Genomic DNA, 18,925 nt, shown 5'->3' with positions numbered 1-18,925 from the left:
TCCAGATGGGTTTCAAGAGGCTACGGAAACAGTTTTCACATTGTTGAATGCAAATCGAGTTTGGACAGTGCAAGCAAATGTTTTTTTTTTTTCTGTCATATTCTAGCTATTCATCACATGGAGACCATGAGTTGGAAGTACTGTATAGTTGCTCTTTATGGATTTATATGCATTAGAAAGAACCTGTCAAGCATTCTAGCTGCCTACATTTCTGTTATCTCCCTTCAGCTATATGTGTTATTGCATTGCATTAAAATAGGAAGATACTGACTTCTTGTGGATTTTGTCACCATCTATGTGGTTATATTAATTCTGGAAATATGCAGCTTACTCAAGTGCTGTAAAAAACATTTATGCTGCATATCTTCACCTGCTGTATAGCTTAGTGGAAGGAGGAACTAGACTGCAAAAATTCAATGTATTTCTAATAAAGAAGGTAAGGCAGAGGAGATATTGTCTGTGAGAGGGTAACATTTTGTTGCTTAGTACTGTGGCAAAGTACAATTGGCCAATACCAGGTAGGTTATGTGCTGCATAAATTACTGCTAATCTCTTGATCTCTCTTGACCTAAGTATGTTTTGGCAAAATACAGGGATTCAATTTTAAAAGTGACTTCTAATTTTGCACTCAGAGTTTGTGCACTCACCTGTAGTCAAACAGTTCAATAAACAGCTGCCTGAACTACAGGCACAGCATGTCACATTGTCTGGAAATACTGAGACATGGGCTGTTTGGTTTTTTTCTTTTATTTTTTATGACACCTGCTACTGTTCTTTGATGTAGAAGCAGAAGCAGCTTCAACAAGGATAAGATGAAGATCTCTGTTTGAAGTCATCGTACTAGAATTGTCCTGCACTTGATGCCCATGTGAGGTCTGTAAACCATACACAGCTGAATGAAAGCAGACAGACAGTACCAACTCCTCTGTGAAACCTGATGTACAGCAGTGTATCAGCTGGTAACAAGGCAATTGCTATCTGAGGTATCTCAGCAGATTATGGGGTTTGTAATCTGGCCTAGAAAGGGATTTTCTATTAGCGATTGCACTAAAGTGTGTTAGCAGAACGAGATTGCGAGTTGGTACGACAGGGGGAACACATGCCTTTGTGCTTGCCCTAGATTCTGAGGCTGGGTGCATTTCACCTGGTGAGATGTTTCTCCTAAATCAATGTGGCTCTTTGTGCCAATGGACAATGCTGGGAAGGAGTGGTTGAATCAGCTTTGAATTGTAGCCATGGATCCTTACATCACAGATGATGTTATGGCATCACCAACTGGTTTGATACATTTTGAACTCTAGGAAAATTGTTTACCTTAGAGACAAAAGACACAGTGATATGTTTTGCTTGTAATCAGAAAGAGGCGGCATCTATTTGGTGTGTAAAGAAGGTGTGGCTCTCTCTGGTCATGGCACAACTGTTGATGTTACCTGGAGATCTAAGGCCAAACTGCTTTGAATAACCTAAAACCTGTCAGTATTTCCCAGCTGTCCCAAAAGACATTACCTGGAGTAGCTTATTAGTTTTAATTAGAAAGCATCTCAGGAAGTCAGAGATAAAAAATTCTGCTGGTATGTTCAATGGGAGCTGTTTATTGTATGATGTTGTATCTGCAACAGACTTTGTATACTGAATGTTAAGACTGTTTCATAATCATTATTAACCAGTACTGTCATTATGAGCGTGCTTGCTTTAGCCCTCAGGTAACAAAGTTCACTGCTTCATCAAGCTCTGTCATAATCAGCCTTATTATAAATACATAATATTGTAACCTTCAAAGGCTCCCTGGGCTAGTGCTATAAAAACTGGGAATGAACTGAAGCGATCTTTAGGCTAGCAGCAGTTGTACTGGGAAAATATAACCATTTTTATGCGTGTAATGTACATGCTCCCTCCCCACCCTCTTCGTGCTCTTCTCAACAGGACAAAAGATATCCTTCAGACCCCTTCTGGAGCCAAATTTGCTCATCAAAGAAGCACAAGTTTGTAATGCAGTGTTCACTGCATATCAAATGTCTGTGCATGGCTTTGATTTCCATTTGTTGGAGTGCAGTTGCCATATTTTGAGTATTTCATTTCAAGGAGAAAAGCTATTAAGTGTTTGCCCCAAAGTAGCTGATTATTCAGTGGCTAAAGATGTCAAGGATAATGAAATAAAAGGGAAACTAGGCTTTGGTAGTCTCTAGCAGGAAAATGCATCTCATTAGAAAGCATTCCCACCAGAGAAGTCTATGGTTTTACATGCATGAATTCCTTTTTGCTGTTAAGTTGTTAACCAAGTTTTGGATGCAAACAGCATGCAGCCTCAATGGCAGTGCACAACTGTGTACAAACAGTAATTAATCGTAGGCTCCCTCAATGGAGCCTCTGTGAGGCTGGAGGCAAATCAAAGGGCTGGCCTGGTTTCCAGCGCTGGAGGAATGCACCATGCTGCACAATTGGGAACATTCACGTAACGTGGCAGGAGGCTGGGGGTGGCTGCCTCCATGGGCTCAAGTCTGTGCTCAGCAGAAGGACCTGCCCTTTGGTGTTTGGTGATGGGGACAAACTGTGCATGCTGTGGTCCAAGGATCTTTCAGTTGAGTTTCTTGGCAGTTCTGGAAGGAAAAAGGAAATCAGTCTTGCTACACAAGATGTTTATATGTGAATTTATATATGAAAGGCTGTTCGCAAGAGTGCGTTTTCAAAGTGGTGATGGTATTTTGCATAGGCAGGCACACATTAGTTTATTAATACTTTGGTATTGGTAACAAAGACCAAATAAGCTGACAAGAGGTATAAGCACTATCTCCCCCCCGCCCCTGGCTAGTATCTTGGCTGGAATTATGAGCATTTTGACAAGACAGTGCATCTTGAGGCAGAGAAGGGTATTGTGTCAGTATGAAACACCGTGGTTGTCGTTAGAGGATCAACACATAGCCAGCAACCCTTGCAGTGGTGTCTGAGACACCACAATATTTCCTTGCACTTAGATGAAGCAAAACAGCTTCCCAGCAGAAAGCACTGTGTGGGAAATGTGGGCGAATATTGGTCTGCTTCAAAGTATAGAGAATGTGTCACTGTCATCACTCTTGTGACTGTGAGTTTGCAGGGGATTGCACTGAGATATGTTATGGAGGGAAGGGCCAGGAATACTGTCAGGCACTGGGGTGTATTGCACTGTATTATAAAGTCATCTAAAAAATGTCTCAGTATCTGTAATATATATGACAGTAGGAGTCTCCTGGCTGCAGCTTGCAATAACCGAGCTGGAGCACGTGTACCCATCATTACAGAGTATCAACACATTTTCTATGATGGTAAAATCCGTTTGTTTGGGCAGTTCAGTGTCAGAGTGAACAGGGCTTCTCTCTGTGCTGCATCTGTCTAGCAAAAGGAGATTAAATGATTGATGAGAAGCTTGACATAAGCCGGCAATGCACACTCATAGCCCAGAAGGCAAACCATATCCTGGGCTGCATCAAAAGAAGCGTAACCAGCAGGTTAAGGGAGGTAATTCTGCCCCTCTACTCTGCTCCTGTGAGACCCCACCTGGAGTATTGTGACCAGTTCCAGAATCCTAAATATAAGAAGGATATGGAATTGTTGGAACGGGTCCAAAGGAATGCTACAAGGATGGTCAGAGGGCTGGAGCACCTCTGCTATGAGGACAGGCTGAGAGAGTTGAGATTGAGACCAAAGAGACCTTATAACAGCCTTCCAGTACGAGAAAGGGGAGGGACTTTTTACAAAGGCATGTAGTGATAGGACTAGGGGCAATGGGTATAATCTGGAGAGGGCAAGATTTAGACTAGACATTAGCAAGAAATTCTTCATGATGAGGATGGTGTAACACCGGAGAAGTTTGTTTGGTAAGTTATGGATGCCCCCTTCCTGGAAGCGTTTAAGGCCAGGTTGGATGGGACCTTGAGCAGCCTGACCTAGTGGGAGGTATCCCTGCCCATCACAGGAGGATTGGAACTAGATGATCTTCAAGGTCCCTTCCAATCCAAACTATACTATGATTCATTCTATGATTCTATGAAATACACAAGTGCTAAGGGATTCATATAATTGAGTGACTGCCTGGTTTTATGATGTTAATATGAAAATAAAACTGGGCTGAATTGTCACTTGATGTAAATCGTCCTATGGGCATGGTACAATTTATATCAGCTGAGGTGCTGTTCCTCTTGTTTGTATAACATATGTGCAGTATGTGATAAAAGTCAAAATTACAGTGATTAGCTTTTCATTGAGCCACTTCTCTTATTATGCAGAAAAAAAGGTTAGTTTTTTTTTTTTCTTCACATCCTTAGGACAGTCTGTGTGGCTGATTAGATATTGGTAGAGAGCTGTAAGGTCTCACAACAACTTAGCAAGCGAACTTCTGTTCTTACACTTCTTTCTTTCTATCTGTAAGCATAACATTGACCAGCATTACTTGTACCCTGACAGGTCTGATTGTCCGGGAGGTAAGCATTGAGATTTCCCGCCAGCAAGTTGAAGAACTGTTTGGGCCTGAAGATTACTGGTGCCAGTGCGTCGCCTGGAGCTCTGCAGGCACCACCAAGAGCCGGAAAGCCTACGTCCGCATTGCATGTGAGTGTCTTTGCTCTGCGTGTTGAGTTGGTGGTGTTTAGGTGAGGAAAGGTGGAGTCTCTCCTGTTTGGGAGAGAGATTTTGTTTCTGACTAGTTAGGCTTTGTATTTTTTTTGCAGTTATCAACGCATACTAAAATTAAGGCCTTCAGAAGCATTCATAAGAATTGCAGTTTATCCTGTTCTTAAGAGCAAAATCTCATTCTTCTCCTTCTTGTAGAAAAATGAAAGCAATACTTCTTGAGTAGACCAATTATACATCTCAAAAAAAGTGTCTAATGAGTAGGAATATTACCAAAGAAAGCTATGAAATGAGATGACAGCACTCCTTTCACAGAAACACAGAATGGTTGAGGCTGGAAGGGGTGTTTAAATGTCATCTGGTCCAACCACACTGCTCAGTCAAGGCCACCTAGGGCTAATTCCCCAGGACTGGTTCCAGATAGCTTTTTAATATCTTCAAGGAGGGAGACCCCACCACATCTCAGGGCAACCTGTGCCGGTGCTTAGTTACCCTCACAGTGAAAAAGTGTTCTTTGATGTTCAGAAGGATCTTCCTGTGTTTCAGTTTGTTCTCATTGCCTCTGATCCCATCACCAGGCACCGCTGAATAGAGCCTGCCTCTGTCCTCTTTACACTCTCCTTTCAGGTATATGTATGTATGGATGAGATCCTCTTGAGCCTTCTGTTCTCCAGGCTGAATAGCCCCTGCTCTTTCTGCCTTTGCTTGTAGGAGAGATGCATCTGTCTCCTAGTCACCTTTGTGGCCCTTTGCTGGACTCTCTCCAGTATGTCCATGTCTCCCCTGTACTGAGGAGCCTATAACTGGACCCAGCACTCCAAGAGTGGCCTCACCAGCCCTGAGCAGAGGTGAACAATCCCCTCCCTTGACCTGCTGACAATGCTTTGTCTAATGCAGCCTAGGGTACCATTCTCCTTTGCCTCAAGGGCACATTACTGACTCTTGCTGAACTTACTGTCCACCAGAACCTCCGGTTCCTTTCCTGCAAAGCTTAAAATACATATCCCTGCAAACATATAATAGAGCTCTTGTTCCTTAACAAAGAAAAAAAGTGTGTGGTTAGCATATCATGTAGTCAGATTGGTAATATGAGATTGAAAGGTCATCTCAACCCTAATATTTCATCACTGTTATTCATGGCTACTAACCCCAGTATTTATTTTGAACCATTCCCAGCTTAAATCCCAAGAACACAGGGCAACCAGTTCCCTGAAAACAGATCTTCATTTGACTGTACAAATATTTAATACTCATTAATTTTCAAAGAAGTGCTTTTCTTTGTAATAGAGTAGTCGCACTGGGGACTACCATTTCTCTTTTACGTGATGAAATCCTGGTTTGTGTTATGGGAATAAAATATATCATCCAGAATCGTATCTCTTTTGCTGTTTTCACCTCAGCAAAAATACATTTTGTGAGAAAAGGTCACTAGAAGCTGGGTTTGCAGCATACTTATATTTCCTGCACTGTGCCTAACAATTTATAATGAAAGAAGATAAGTCTTCCAGCCAAGTAAAGCTTTTAACAGACATCTTAGAGGAAGGACTCCCTGTCATTTAAAGCCCTCCATTTAGAACTTGATTCTCCTTTTGTTCTTGTGAAGGTATTATGTGGTTAAATTCTCAAAGAGGAGTTGCCTTCTGTGTAAACATCCAGATACAAATCTCGTAGGTTCAATTTAAATACACATTTTTTAATGCTTTTAGTCCAAGTATCTGGCTGGAAATAGAGGCCTTGTACTTCTGAGTAGAGGACTAACCTCAAAAAATCATTTCCCCAGGGTTAAGGGGAGTTAAAATTATTGCACAGGCAGTCTTCCTACAAAATAAGAAACTCCATTACATACTTCTGTAGTGCTTTCCCATGGTAGGAAACTTTTCAAGACTTCGGGGATTTTTATTTCTGTACTGAAATGAAAGAGAGCAATTTCATTATTTTTTTTCATTTAAGCAGTCAGCACTTCAGAGGGGCTTAGCAATGTGTGAACAGGTTTTTTAGATTATGACCCCTAAGTTAACTCATTACGTAGATTTTCATGTCCTGCCAATTAGCCCTTGACAGATGACGATTAAATTGACACAGTTTAGAAGTCTGAGCGTATTTCACTTGATGGTTAAATAACTTTTGTGTACTGCCATATTTATGCACTTTATTTCTCCATAACACATAATCATTGTATGTATATGCAAGTTATTTTATATCAACTGACATTTTTTCCCAGGTGTCCAAATTTCTCTTTAAGGCACTTACAGAGTTTGCTTCTATTTCTTATCGTATTTTGGAGAGAAAGGAACAATCAGTTCAGTGATTTTTCTGGAGTGTTGGTAGGTTTTTATAGAACAGTCTAATTAAATAAATTTCAGGAAGCTTTATGTGCCTGTAACTCAACAGTGGCTTTGTAATTTACTGAAGTTTTTAAAACCTCTTGGGCAGCTGTGACACTGGAATATCACTTAGCCTCCTTGGGATTAAGGGTTGAAGTGTTAGGCCTTCAAACTGCAGGTTTTCAAACAGCAAAAAAAAAAACATGTACTCTGCAAAATTGTCTGTTTCTAAATTTCTAAGGTCACTCAGGACTACTTTTTAGGAATTCAGACATATGATGTGACGTATATGCCTTTCTCTGTGATATCATTTGGTCTACAAGATCCTTATTTCAAATGGTGGACTCGGATATATTGATATGCGTCTGTATTCACAGCCTTGACTTCAGGGAACTAAACCTGTACTGGTAATGTAATAGTTGTTTCTTAATATATTTTAAACACAGCTGGTGATTCTTATTATGGTTACACAATGTGCAACGAGGCTGGAATGCAAGGTAGGGACCGTGTGTTATTTATTAATCCAGAAAATAAAGGATGTCGAAAATTTAAGAGGGGCAGAACAATCCTCCTCTCCAGCTCTGTCTGCAGCTATAGTTGCGTGTTTGTCACCAATGCAATCTTCACTTTTAATTGGCACAAAAAAAAAGAGCACTAACACATTTGGGAAGAGCAAGGGGTAAATGGAGCACATAGAGTGCTCTAAGTTATTTTTTTATTTATCTTAATAGCTGGACCTGGTGATTTCATCTCAATGGGTGCAGTTGTAGCTATCCATGCCTAGCACATTAACAAAAGCTTTTTCTTCCTTTCTTCCACTTCATCCTTTTTCTCCTCTCCTCCTTCTTTTCTCCTTCCCCTCTCTCTCTTTTCTCCCTTATAGCCACCAGTCTTACTCTGGAATTACTGTGTCCTCTCAAGTGCTGGAGCTGCACTCCTTTAAAGCAAACAAACAAAAAAAAAATATCTCTGCAACATCTCTGTTCACTGAGCGTGTAATAGAATTAACTGAAAAGTAATTTGAAAGTGTGAAAAATGTGCATCCTGGAAAAGCAGCTTGTGTTTGTTTAATGCAGGGTCAGGCGTGTGTCAGAAAGTACTAACAACCTAGTCAATGAAACTTCCCTGTGAAAATCAATTGCAACATCGCTTCAGCCAAGAGCTTCACTTATTCAGGAAGGGAGTAATCTATAAATATGGAGTGATGCTGCTGGTGGTTTTCAAAGGCTGCCCGTGCTAGCAATATAAACAGGAAAACAGTCTGAGTCTAAAGCCAACATCCTGAGTTCCCTAAGTGCTCAAGGCGTTTAACAGCATCTTGTCGTTGGCAGTCCTGGACCACGAATGTGGAAGGAAATCACTCCCATCTGTGCAGGCTGTTTCTGAAAAGGAGGAGAAACAACAGGTGATAGAATATCATTATTTTCAGTTTTTTTCCTGTTTCGTGGAATTCATCTTCCTGAGGCTTTAGTCTCCCCATGAGAACAGAGCTAAGCATTTCATCCTTTTAAACTAGCAAATTTGTTTGGATTAATTTTCACTTTGCCATTCTAGATATCTCAGTAACCATCAAAGCAGGGACACCTAGTGTTTATCTTGGTAGAGCTGTAATTTTCTGAGATACTGGCCTTGAAAGTGCTGAAATGCATTTCCTAGCAATTCACACATTTCTTATTTATTCTAGGCACATCCTATCAGGAGCACTAGGAGTCACTAATATATTTTGATACATTTTTTTCTGCTCAATTAAAAAAATAGTACTTCTGTGGAGAGAGGAAGGAGGGAATTTGGATAGCTTTATCTCTGGCTGAAAAAACCCTAGCCTAATGTAAAGTTTTAACATGAATTTTATGTAACAAGACGGGCGTTGTTGAACAGATAAAACCTAACAGGGCAAAATTCTTGTTAAAAGGCTGAATGAGACCTGAGCCTGTGTAACTGAGAGTAGAGTTAAATGCACTTGAAAATACATATGGTAAAGACTAAACAGTAGCTGCAGGATTTGACCTAATTTATAGATCAGATAATAAAAGGGTGGCTAAGATAAATTGATCTGAGCCCCTGTGCATAATGTGGCTGCACTTTTCATTTGCTCCAGTTTGGTTCATTGCTGTAGCCTCACAGACTTCATGATGTTAGACCAGGTTGTCCTGGAGAAAATATAGTAAGAATATAAGCACAAAGTCTGCTGCCTGATTTTGGATTTTTTTAAGACCTATAGGAAAATTACAACTTTCTCTGTAATTTCTATTACCTGATCTTTTCTTGGTGTAATTAATGTGGCTATTCTCTTCCTCTCCTTTATTCATTATCTAAAATCAGGATAAAAAACCATAATTTTAAAAATCTTTGATGTAGTAAGGAAATCTGCTTGTTAATCTTTTGTATAATTTGATATTAATTTCCTCTGTACTTATCTAAAAGCCTTTTTTGACCCAGACATTTTTTTCAAAGGAATGTAGCTAATATATGTGTGTCAGATACCAAATACTGATAAGATAAATGCAGTGTAGAAAAATGGACTAGTTCACATGATGGTTTATCTCTGCTTCTGAGGGGTATGCAGTCATACAAGGAGACAGATATGGAAAAAAAAATTACAGATTCTTTACTGACACTTGGTTATCTCACCTTTTAGTACTAGGGCCCACGCTCCATGTTATATTTCTGCAGTGCCTTTCGTCTCTCTCTTCACACACCTAATCCAAGCAATGCTGTGAGGACATGTTCCTGGAGTCACTAAAATATTAGAGCACATTACAGTAGATACAAAGCTGGGTGGATGTTGAGATAAGGAGTGTGAGCTGGGAAGGACATCACTTGAAAATTTTAATAGGAAAGTATGTCCAGGACATGCAGTATTGAAAAATAATTAAAAAATGTGTTTTGTGCACTTCAATAGGTGTATATGAGCGTTAGCAGCAAGAGGACCTTAATTCCTTCTTTGTGTACTATTAAGCAGGTGATCTTGAGCTAAAGTTACTGAAGAGAGTACAACAGATCACAGAAAGAGCAACAAAAAATTAACTAAACATTTAACATATTTGGTACCACCATTCTGCTTTTGGTCCCTACAGCCATGGTTCTGTGCCACTTCCCATGTTAGCAGGCGTGACTGACTCCCAGACTCAAGGATGCCGTTGCAACAGTAATAAATCCAAATCACGTTTCTTTGTAATAAAGAACTAAGACTTTATAAATTATAAAGACTTTATAAAGAATTACAAATTTATAAATTATAAAGACTTTATAAATTAAAATGGACTTGACTTCACTGTTAACACTGCTTAAGGAACAAAAAGAAACCCCTGTACTGAATTTACATGAATTTAATCCCTTAGTAGGAGCCTCGAGAATATCCTAATTATGCTGTCATGCCCAAGAAATTATCATCTTTCAGTAAAGTCTTAGTGCCTGATGGTGAAACATAGATACAGTCAGGTAGTTAACAAAATTTTGTGTATAATTTGGTAGCAAGGAGACAGCTCTGTGAGTCAGATTAGTGTATCAGAAAAGCAAGAACAAATTACCATGTTTATAACACTTGTTTTCTGTTCTAGTGTTTCAGTGTGTTGTAAATTCAGTTATACATATAAATTGCAATGTTCACCTGATGTTTCTAGTATACATTTAGTACATCAGAAAGGCACCTATTAAGGTTAGATCAATTGAGTTTTATGTTTAGATTTATTTGAAAAGCAAGAACTTTGGATTCCACTTTCAGTCACCAAATAAAATAAAATAATGGAGTGAAGTTTATATATTAGTTTGCAGGTTAAGCTTACAAAGAAGAACAAGAAATATCAGACTATCAAGTAAAAATGTAAGAGGAGGAGAACAATGCGATCAATATACACCTGGAAACCCATCTGCTCAGTGAATTCTTGATAAAGTTTGCTTGCTTTTATTTTTTATAGTTGTATCAATACCAAATTTGTTGAGTGGGTGATTCTTCATTATAACTGTATTCCATGCGGAAGCTGTGTTGTAGAAGGGTATTTTGCCTTACCAGCACTTGGCTGAACTATCTTAGAGATCAAGAGAGAAGAGGGAAAAAAAATGGGTTTTCTGCAGCTGTGCAGGCAGTGAGTTTCCGAGGAGTCCTTGGGGTGCAGCATTATCCCCAGTTGGCTAAAGGTGCCATCAGCAGAATGAGGGGCTGGCAGGTGTGCACTTACCATTTGCTCAGGCTGTAAATACGTAGAAAATAAGAGGAGAGCAGGTCCTGCACTAGCCAGGTGTATGTGGACCTGGCCTGGCACGAGTTGGATGTCTCCAAGCAGGTGATTGCCCCAAGCCCTGGCTGGCAAGGCCAGAAGGCTGGAGAGCATGTGTGGACTTGTCTGGGGAGGAGGGACCTGCCTGAGCCTGTTACCTGTCTTTCCCCCGACCTGATTAGGTGAGGGGCAGGGACAGAGAGTTTAAAAACCCCTGTGAAGGTCTGCAAAGCCCTCTGTTTTCTCTGTCTGTTTGTCTTGTCTCTCTCTGTTTTTCTATTTGTTCCTCTCTGCGACTCTCCCTCTGTTTCACCTGTGCCTCTCTGTTTAGCTTGTCTCTCTATTGTTTGTCCCTCTCTGTTTGTCTTGTCTCGTGTTTATGTGTTGTGTGTGGATACCCAACATCTTGTGGACCCGCCAGACAAAGAAACACGTACTGCTACATGTGGAGCTCCTAAGGTGGTGGCTATCTCTCATCTCTTGCAACTCTTTGTCTCTTGTAACTCTTTTATCCTTTCCTATCTTTTCTCCATTTCTTGTTTTCTCCTTTTCTCTTGGCAGCTCGTGCAGCTGCAGTGGGCAGTAGCAGGCGGGTTTGGTTTGATTTTGGGTTTGGCTTCAGGAAACATCAGGGCTCTCAATGCTATTTGGGGCTCAGTTAAGTAGATTTAGTGCAGCAAAGCATTGCCTCTGATGGGCTGTTGTGGTCACTTTTGCGACTGTGGCTTTCTGTGTCTGTGTTCTGTCCTGTGCTGCTTGTTTGATCATTTGAATCCAGTGTAATCATTTGAATCCAGTGTTTTAAGGGCATGCATCTTATTTAGTAAAAGATATAGTGTACACCTCTACCTCTGAGTGATTTTGAATTACTCCGGTGCCATACCAGGAAAAAAGAACTAGCTTTCTTTTAAAGTAGGCTGCAGCAGTTCCTAGCCTGGCAAGCAAAGTGTTTTCATCACCTTGTTCAGTACCTCAGGTCAGAGGATGTAGCCACTTGCGTGCCCAAAACATGTTGTGCACTTCCAAGGAGTTGGCCCCATCGGCTGCTTGACTATGGAAGCTGATGTGGTTTCTTGGCTGCGTGGAATGACCGCCTGAGGCCTTAGCTCCTGGTCCTCCTGGAGGGCTACAAAGAAGTTCAGCCCAAGCTATGGGCATCTTTGGAAAGGGGATAAAGCTCCACCATCCCTGATGCTCCTCTCCAGGCTGAGAAGGTGTCTGGGGTAGCCTTGTGGTGCCATGGCATTTGTCTTTAGGGCTGGACAGATGTGAAACAGCCCCTCCAGAAAAAGAAATAGTGACACAGAGTTGTGTATTGATTATAAAGATGGGGTTGCAAGATGTAGAGTTACCTCCTCTGCCCTCAGCTCTAGGAGCTGATGCTTGGGACAGCTGAGAGCACAGCCCTGTCCAGCCGCGACTGCATCCTGTGAGCAGCAACACACCAAAGGAGGGCAGACAGCTTGGATCAACGCTCAGCGTGAGGCTGATAGAGCAGGTGACTCCACAGGGCAAGGTGCCACCCATACACATCAATTAATAGAGGCTTCAGAAAGATCGGCTGGTTTACAGGCTGATGACATTCCTGTGACTGTCTCAGTGGAAACCTGGTTTGATGTAATTAACAAGAGACTAATTAAGTAACCTTTCCATTACTTACCCACCAGTGTAATTGATCCTCGCACAAAGGTCATAGTCTCAGTTCTGAGTCTGTTTGGGTATTCTTATTAAGCCAGGTAAATTTAAACCAGCATTGACATTGCCTCTTGAACACTCAGCAGTAGGAGATAGACTTGAAGTGAAGGACTTTGCTACCTATTTATCCTCTAATAATGGTTAAAATAATACCAAGCCATATTCCCTTTTTTTGTAGCGTTTTAATTGCATTCTTTTCTTATGGCATGTTTGGTTTTATATGGATGCCTGTACATACTTACCCATATAAAGCCAGCTATCATCTTTATGGAATTATATAGTTCTTGTGAAGGCCTTTCACATTCTTAAAACCTTATTTCTATGAAGGCACACACCAAACATATTTCTCTCAATGGGCATAGCTAATATGAAAGTTGGGTAGAAAATAATATGTTTTTTCTTTTTGTGTTCTTAAAGCTTGCTCAGTTTTTTTAATTGTTTGTTATAGAAGGGAAGTTGACACTGGAGTTACTAGAAAGAGCTCAGTGTCTTTAAGGTCTACCAAGGGCAGAAATCCATCTTTCCCTGACAGTAATGCTGCATTGTTCTGTTCTTCTGGTTTACATCTAACTCCTGGCTGACAAGTGTCCATTTTTCATGCTCATTCATTAGTCACCCTGGTATTAGCACTGCCTTGAAGGTGTCTAGTATGCCTCTTACCATATTTCTTAGAAATGATAAAAGATATTCTTAAAGTTGTATCCACCTACCTATCACAGTAAAACCCAGAACAGCAAAGAGATAAAATGCATTTGATTTAAAAAAAAGAATAGGGTCATTCTTTGCTCTTTCTTAGAAGTTGACAAGTAGAAAAGGAAGTGGAGAAATGTCATAAGTTCCTGTAGAAATTATTACCTTTAGCAGGCAAAAATGGAACTTCTGAGTTTTTGTAAGCTAAAAATGCATTAAACATAAAAGGAAGTCATTTAGCAGTGCATTACAATTAAGATCTAATGCCTTTCTTTGCAAAAAGTATAGTGATTCTGAAGCAAAGCTAATAATACAGTGTGCACTGAGATTCTGATTTCCCCTTGCACTATTTCAGTTTTATGCTTGTGGAAATTTTCTCATTGCAATGCAACTCTGAATGCAGCCATCTGTCCTTACCACAGAGGGTTGTGGAGGAGCATTTCAGGGGGCTTGGAGGAAAGTCTCATCTTAAGTATGCTGTAAATGTGCTGTGATATATGCCACAAGAGCCCCTTCTGAATTTACTAAGATGATACATTAGTAAAGAAAATAGAGCCCAGTTCAAGGCAGCAGACCAGAATTTTAATTGATCTCCTTGATTTCTTTTAATGAAGACAGCCAAGAAGGGAGGTTGTGGGGCAGAAATGCCTGATGGGGGTGCAGGCTGTGCCCCAAAGCTGTTGGTGACATCCCCACCTGCAGCTGGGTGAAATACATGAGAGAGCTGGTGAGAGAAGCAAGATGGACCCTTCAGTTTTTCTGTCCACCAGAGCTCACTCCACTCCAGAAGAGATGAGCTGTGGTATTAGTATTACCTGTATAAGGGGAGAAAGAGTATTGCTAAAACAGGCAATCAGGGATTATTCTATATTGCCAAAATAATAATGGAAAGAAAGTGGAACTGCCTTTCCCTTGTGTCTCTCCCTATTGAAGATGAGGGTAGAGAAGGCTCTCTCTCAGCGTCACATTAACAGGGCTGCTGCCGACCCGAGGCTTTAATAATTCACACTACCTCTTCACCGACAAAGAGGTCCTGACCCGGAATGAATCAAATGTTTTATTGTCTTGCTTTTTCAGGCATATTTTTTGAAGATTGTTGAAACTTTTCTTTTTAATAGGGTGTATTTTATTCGTCTTTTACCATTCTCTGGGAAAATGTATCCTTTCTGTCCTTGCTTGCAAGAAATAGTAACTTATATGACACTTTGAAAAAGTGAAAAATTTTATTGAAAATACTCTGCTTGGAAAAGATCCAAAGTCCTTCAGTACATTAGCAAGCTCACCCACTCCTGGTCGACAGTGTGAAGTTGCCATGATGACTATAATTGTTAAATGGCAAAGGAAGCTGAACACCAGAGATTTTAGAAGGACATCATTGTTATCCACAGAAATCATAGCAAAGGCCGTAGAAAATACGCAGTCATTCTGTGACCCAGTGCTGTCCCAGCAGGGTCTTTTATGATCATTACAGCAAGTGACGAAGTTGTTTGTCCAGGCTCTCTGCTTCCTTATCGCTTAAAAAAAGCATCTTGTTAACTTGTTTGTGTGTTGCAACCAGCAAACGTTATGCTTGGTTAGGTAGGTGATGGGTGGCCCTACATAGACACCATCTGTATCTCTTTGTAGGTGGTGTGGCTGTTGTAGGATGTGGTGGGTAGTTCTGGTGAGATAAACCTGTAAAGATGTGAGAGGGAACCAACAGAATAGGGTTAAGAGCTCCCAATCTTGTAAATACAAAATTATGTAATTTTTCCCTATAAATTAGTATCATTTGCTCAATACTATCTAATGGCTTGTTTGAGAACATTACCGTCTATTATGTCAAAGTCCCTAATTAGTGTATTTTTAGTTTGTGGATCATTGACCCACTTGAATCCGATTGCATGGTTAAAGCATCCACATGCAGCAAGGCTCCACAGATGAGGAGCCAGGGTCCCGCAGGGTTCACCTCACCTACAGCAGCCCCACTGCAAAGGTTCCCAGGGAAAAAGGGTTGTTCATACCCAGCAACTCCAGCTGTTGATGATGAAGAGTTTAAAATGGGATTCTTTTACTGTTATTACACATTTTTAGACTAATGCTATTTACTTCTGTATGCACTAGAATTTGTGGTGTTTTGAAAGGCAAGTGCTTTACAAGAGAGTTTTTGTGCGTGTGAGAGGTTATTGTGCACGTGAAGCTATAGACAGCTTCAGAGCACGTAAAGCTATGGAGAGCTTCAGAGCTCTATTAATGTTTCAGGAAGGTAGGCAGAACAGTAAATCAACGTGTCAATGAAAAAACTCAGATTATTATCTATGTAGTCTGCCTGTACTGTCTTCACCCTTCCGTGTCTGAAAACCTGAAAGCTATTATTAATATACTATTTATTACTGTGCTTATATACTTCTATTACCAGCATGGTTACTTTCTCATTTATCCTCAGCTGTGATATTAGAGCATGATGCATCTGTTGTAATTGTCTGCACTGTGCGTATGTGTGTGTACCTGCTAGATGCACTAAGGTCTACATGGTGGTACCTGTAATCATTTTCCTTTGGAAATACCTGTGGAACTAGCAATAATGGTAGCATATGGGTACTGCTAGAACTATAACCCCAGTTATTTGTTAATTTAAAGCAAACTGTATTAACCTGGCATTATGTTTGCCCAAGATCCCTATCAAGCCCGTAGGATGTGTGAGGAGCCTGGGCCAAAGGAATAATGTTACATCTTGAGAAACCCACCAGCTCCTGAAAGAGCAGCTCATCTCTGTCTTAACATGCAGAAGTACAGCAAGCCAAAATTCAGTATTTTGTGCTTGGAATGACTCTCACCCACAGAGCACCTGGAGGGTTATGGTCTTACTCAAGTTGAGACATACAACCCAGATGTCCCCTGGTTAGCCTGTCAGAGAGGATGGGATAAAGGTGATGGGCTGGTGATGTTGGAGCTGGCAACATGCTAGGAGCTACATACAGGCATCACAGGCTGACCTAATCTTGCTGGTTGTGTTGTTGAAGTAGCTCTTACATGAAGGAGCCTCACTTGCCAGGTGACGCCATGTCATCAATGAGACAAGGACGCTGACATGCACAGTCTGATGAAGCTTGGTGTATCATCCTAAGAAATGATCGTTTCCAGATGTTTACTCCTCCTCTTTGCCATAAGTTCTACAGTACTGTAGGCTAAATTCCCTTCATCAGTAACTCAGGTTAAAATGGTGGATTTTCTAGTGAGGTAGCTGTAACGATGGTATGTGCTTCCTTTTGACAGAGAATAACCCCTAAACAAGCAGACAGCTGGAGGCAGTAATTTCTTAAATTGCCACTTTAAGATTTGCCGAAGCTCATCTTTCTGTGACCTTAAATCCTGTCCCATCAAGAGGCTCTCAGCATCTATGCCCTGTATGACAGAAGGAGCAGGGGTGCCAGTGGCCATGTCTGCAGTGCAGAGGAAGAACAGAGATGCCTCAGTTTTGCTAGGAAAATGCATGGATTTAAGGACTTCAGGAGTTTATTGCATTATCAGCTCAAGTTAAAATCAGCATCTCCAGCTATGACCAAGCTTTTCTATGGTGTGATTAGATTGACGTTTAATTCCAGCTAGTTGAACAGACACATTTTCCCAGTATAAGCTAAGACACAGAGATCCTGTGCTGTTTGAAGGCGAGTTTCAGAGGAGCTGATTTTGGTGGCAGATACCCCACCTCGTTTTCCATATGTGCATTTGCCTGCCCCAGGTTTTGCCTTTTGATAGTGCTGGTAGTGCGGTTCCTTGTGGGGTCAGCTGTAAATCAGACCTTGAAGGTAATCTAGGTGAAAAATAACTGTTTGGATGGTTTGTTCATAAACTGGTTCAATTCAGTGATCTGTTTTCCAGCGCAGCTGCAGGTTATGGCCTCGAAATATGAAATATTTGGCTTTTAAATTGTTCCCATAGGACTTATTTCCAATATGATGTAAGTATTTGTGCAACCTCACCGTGAGTTGGCTTGAGGAACTGATTTTAGAACAAAAAATAAAATAAACTTTTTTAGCAAGGTTTCTTTAAAGACAGGCCAACTCTCTGATGTGACTTTGAAAATGGCCCCACATTCTTTTTCAGCAGGAACCAGTAGCAGGGAGAGATATCCTCAGTTGCTACTGGGGCTGAATGCCTCCTTACCCAAAAAACTGTCCTTTCTGGCACAGCAGAGAGATTGCCAGTCCGTGGCAGAAATACAGAGCTTGTGGTAATGAGGGAACTTCTCAAGTCCATTTTACCATATAGCAAAGATATTCCAGAAGTGTACAGCTGTCCAGTGTGATGGCCTGGTCCAAGATTTGAAGGGGCATTCAGTGCCCTCTCCACCTCCACATTTCTGTGATGCTGTGTGGGTATCGAAGCATGTTTCAGCTCCACATTATTATTATTGTTGTTATTATTATTATTATCATCATTGTCATTATCATATTATTGTCATCATCATTATTATTATAATTATAATCTATTTAGTGTTACAGGGATAATAAGGTGGAGACAAATTAACTAAAGCTGTAAAGTTAATGGACTAAGAGTACATCAAACCGCAGCATGAGTTTAAAGCAACTTAGCTGATGTGCTGTAGTTTCACAGATTTATTTATTTGTTCATAACTTTGTTTAGTATTTCACTGGCATAATTTTATCAAATGTAGATTATCTGAAGAAGGGACTTGTTTCGCTTTTTGTTCTGTGTCTGGACATGACCTTCCACAGTGAGGCCTTGAATCATTGCTGGGTTCACATGCCCTACCACAAAGTAAATAATAAATTCACTATGAAACTTTTAACTGCTTAATGCTGGAATTAAGTGAAAACGTCTTGGTCTTTTTTACATGCTTCACTTTCCAGGGAACAGAAATGCTATTTTCTCTGTTTAGAAAGATCTCTCTCATTTATGCAGTATGGCAATCAAATGTTATTTAAACAACCATCTATTAATATTACTAATTCTTTTTCTTCTCCTCCCTCCCTAGATCTACGGAAAACTTTTGAGCAAGAGCCCTTGGGGAAAGAAGTCTCATTGGAACAAGAAGTCTTGCTCCAGTGCCGTCCCCCTGAAGGCATTCCGGTAGCTGAGGTGAGCAGCAACAGCAGTGTCCCGGCCCTTGGACATCATAACTAAACCCTGATTGATGGTTAATGGTGCAGTGAGTTAGGCATGACATGATGAATGGATGGTAGTGGAGAGATGACTGGCTCATAGACAAGATTGATCAGGAACTGATTAATGGCTTAGGACTATGCTTTCTTGCTGGGCAAAGCTGCAGGCAGTTTGGTTTCAGGTTTTAATTCCCTTTCAAAACTCACAGTTGTATTTGGCATCGAAAAGGCATGTAGCTGGTCAAGCGTAATAGTGCCAGCCTATCTTGTCTGTCCTTTTCCTTTTAAATAA

General features: G+C 40.7%; 1 protein-coding gene across 2 annotated transcripts in view; it reads left to right on the top strand.

The window, feature by feature from the left end:
* Positions 1-18,925, top strand: part of UNC5C (unc-5 netrin receptor C) — a 260,659-nt gene that overhangs the window by 179,858 nt on the left and 61,876 nt on the right. For both annotated transcript variants that reach the window (XM_054066027.1, XM_054066026.1), the window contains exons 3-4: positions 4,438-4,581; positions 18,507-18,610. In XM_054066027.1, coding sequence (XP_053922002.1) covers positions 4,438-4,581; positions 18,507-18,610 — 248 coding nt within the window. The remainder of the gene's footprint in view (positions 1-4,437; positions 4,582-18,506; positions 18,611-18,925) is intronic.

The sequence above is a fragment of the Cuculus canorus genome, chromosome 4 (assembly GCF_017976375.1).
Source record: "Cuculus canorus isolate bCucCan1 chromosome 4, bCucCan1.pri, whole genome shotgun sequence".
Taxonomy (NCBI): Eukaryota; Metazoa; Chordata; class Aves; order Cuculiformes; family Cuculidae; genus Cuculus; species Cuculus canorus.
This window is presented reverse-complemented; position numbering and strand designations above follow the sequence as displayed.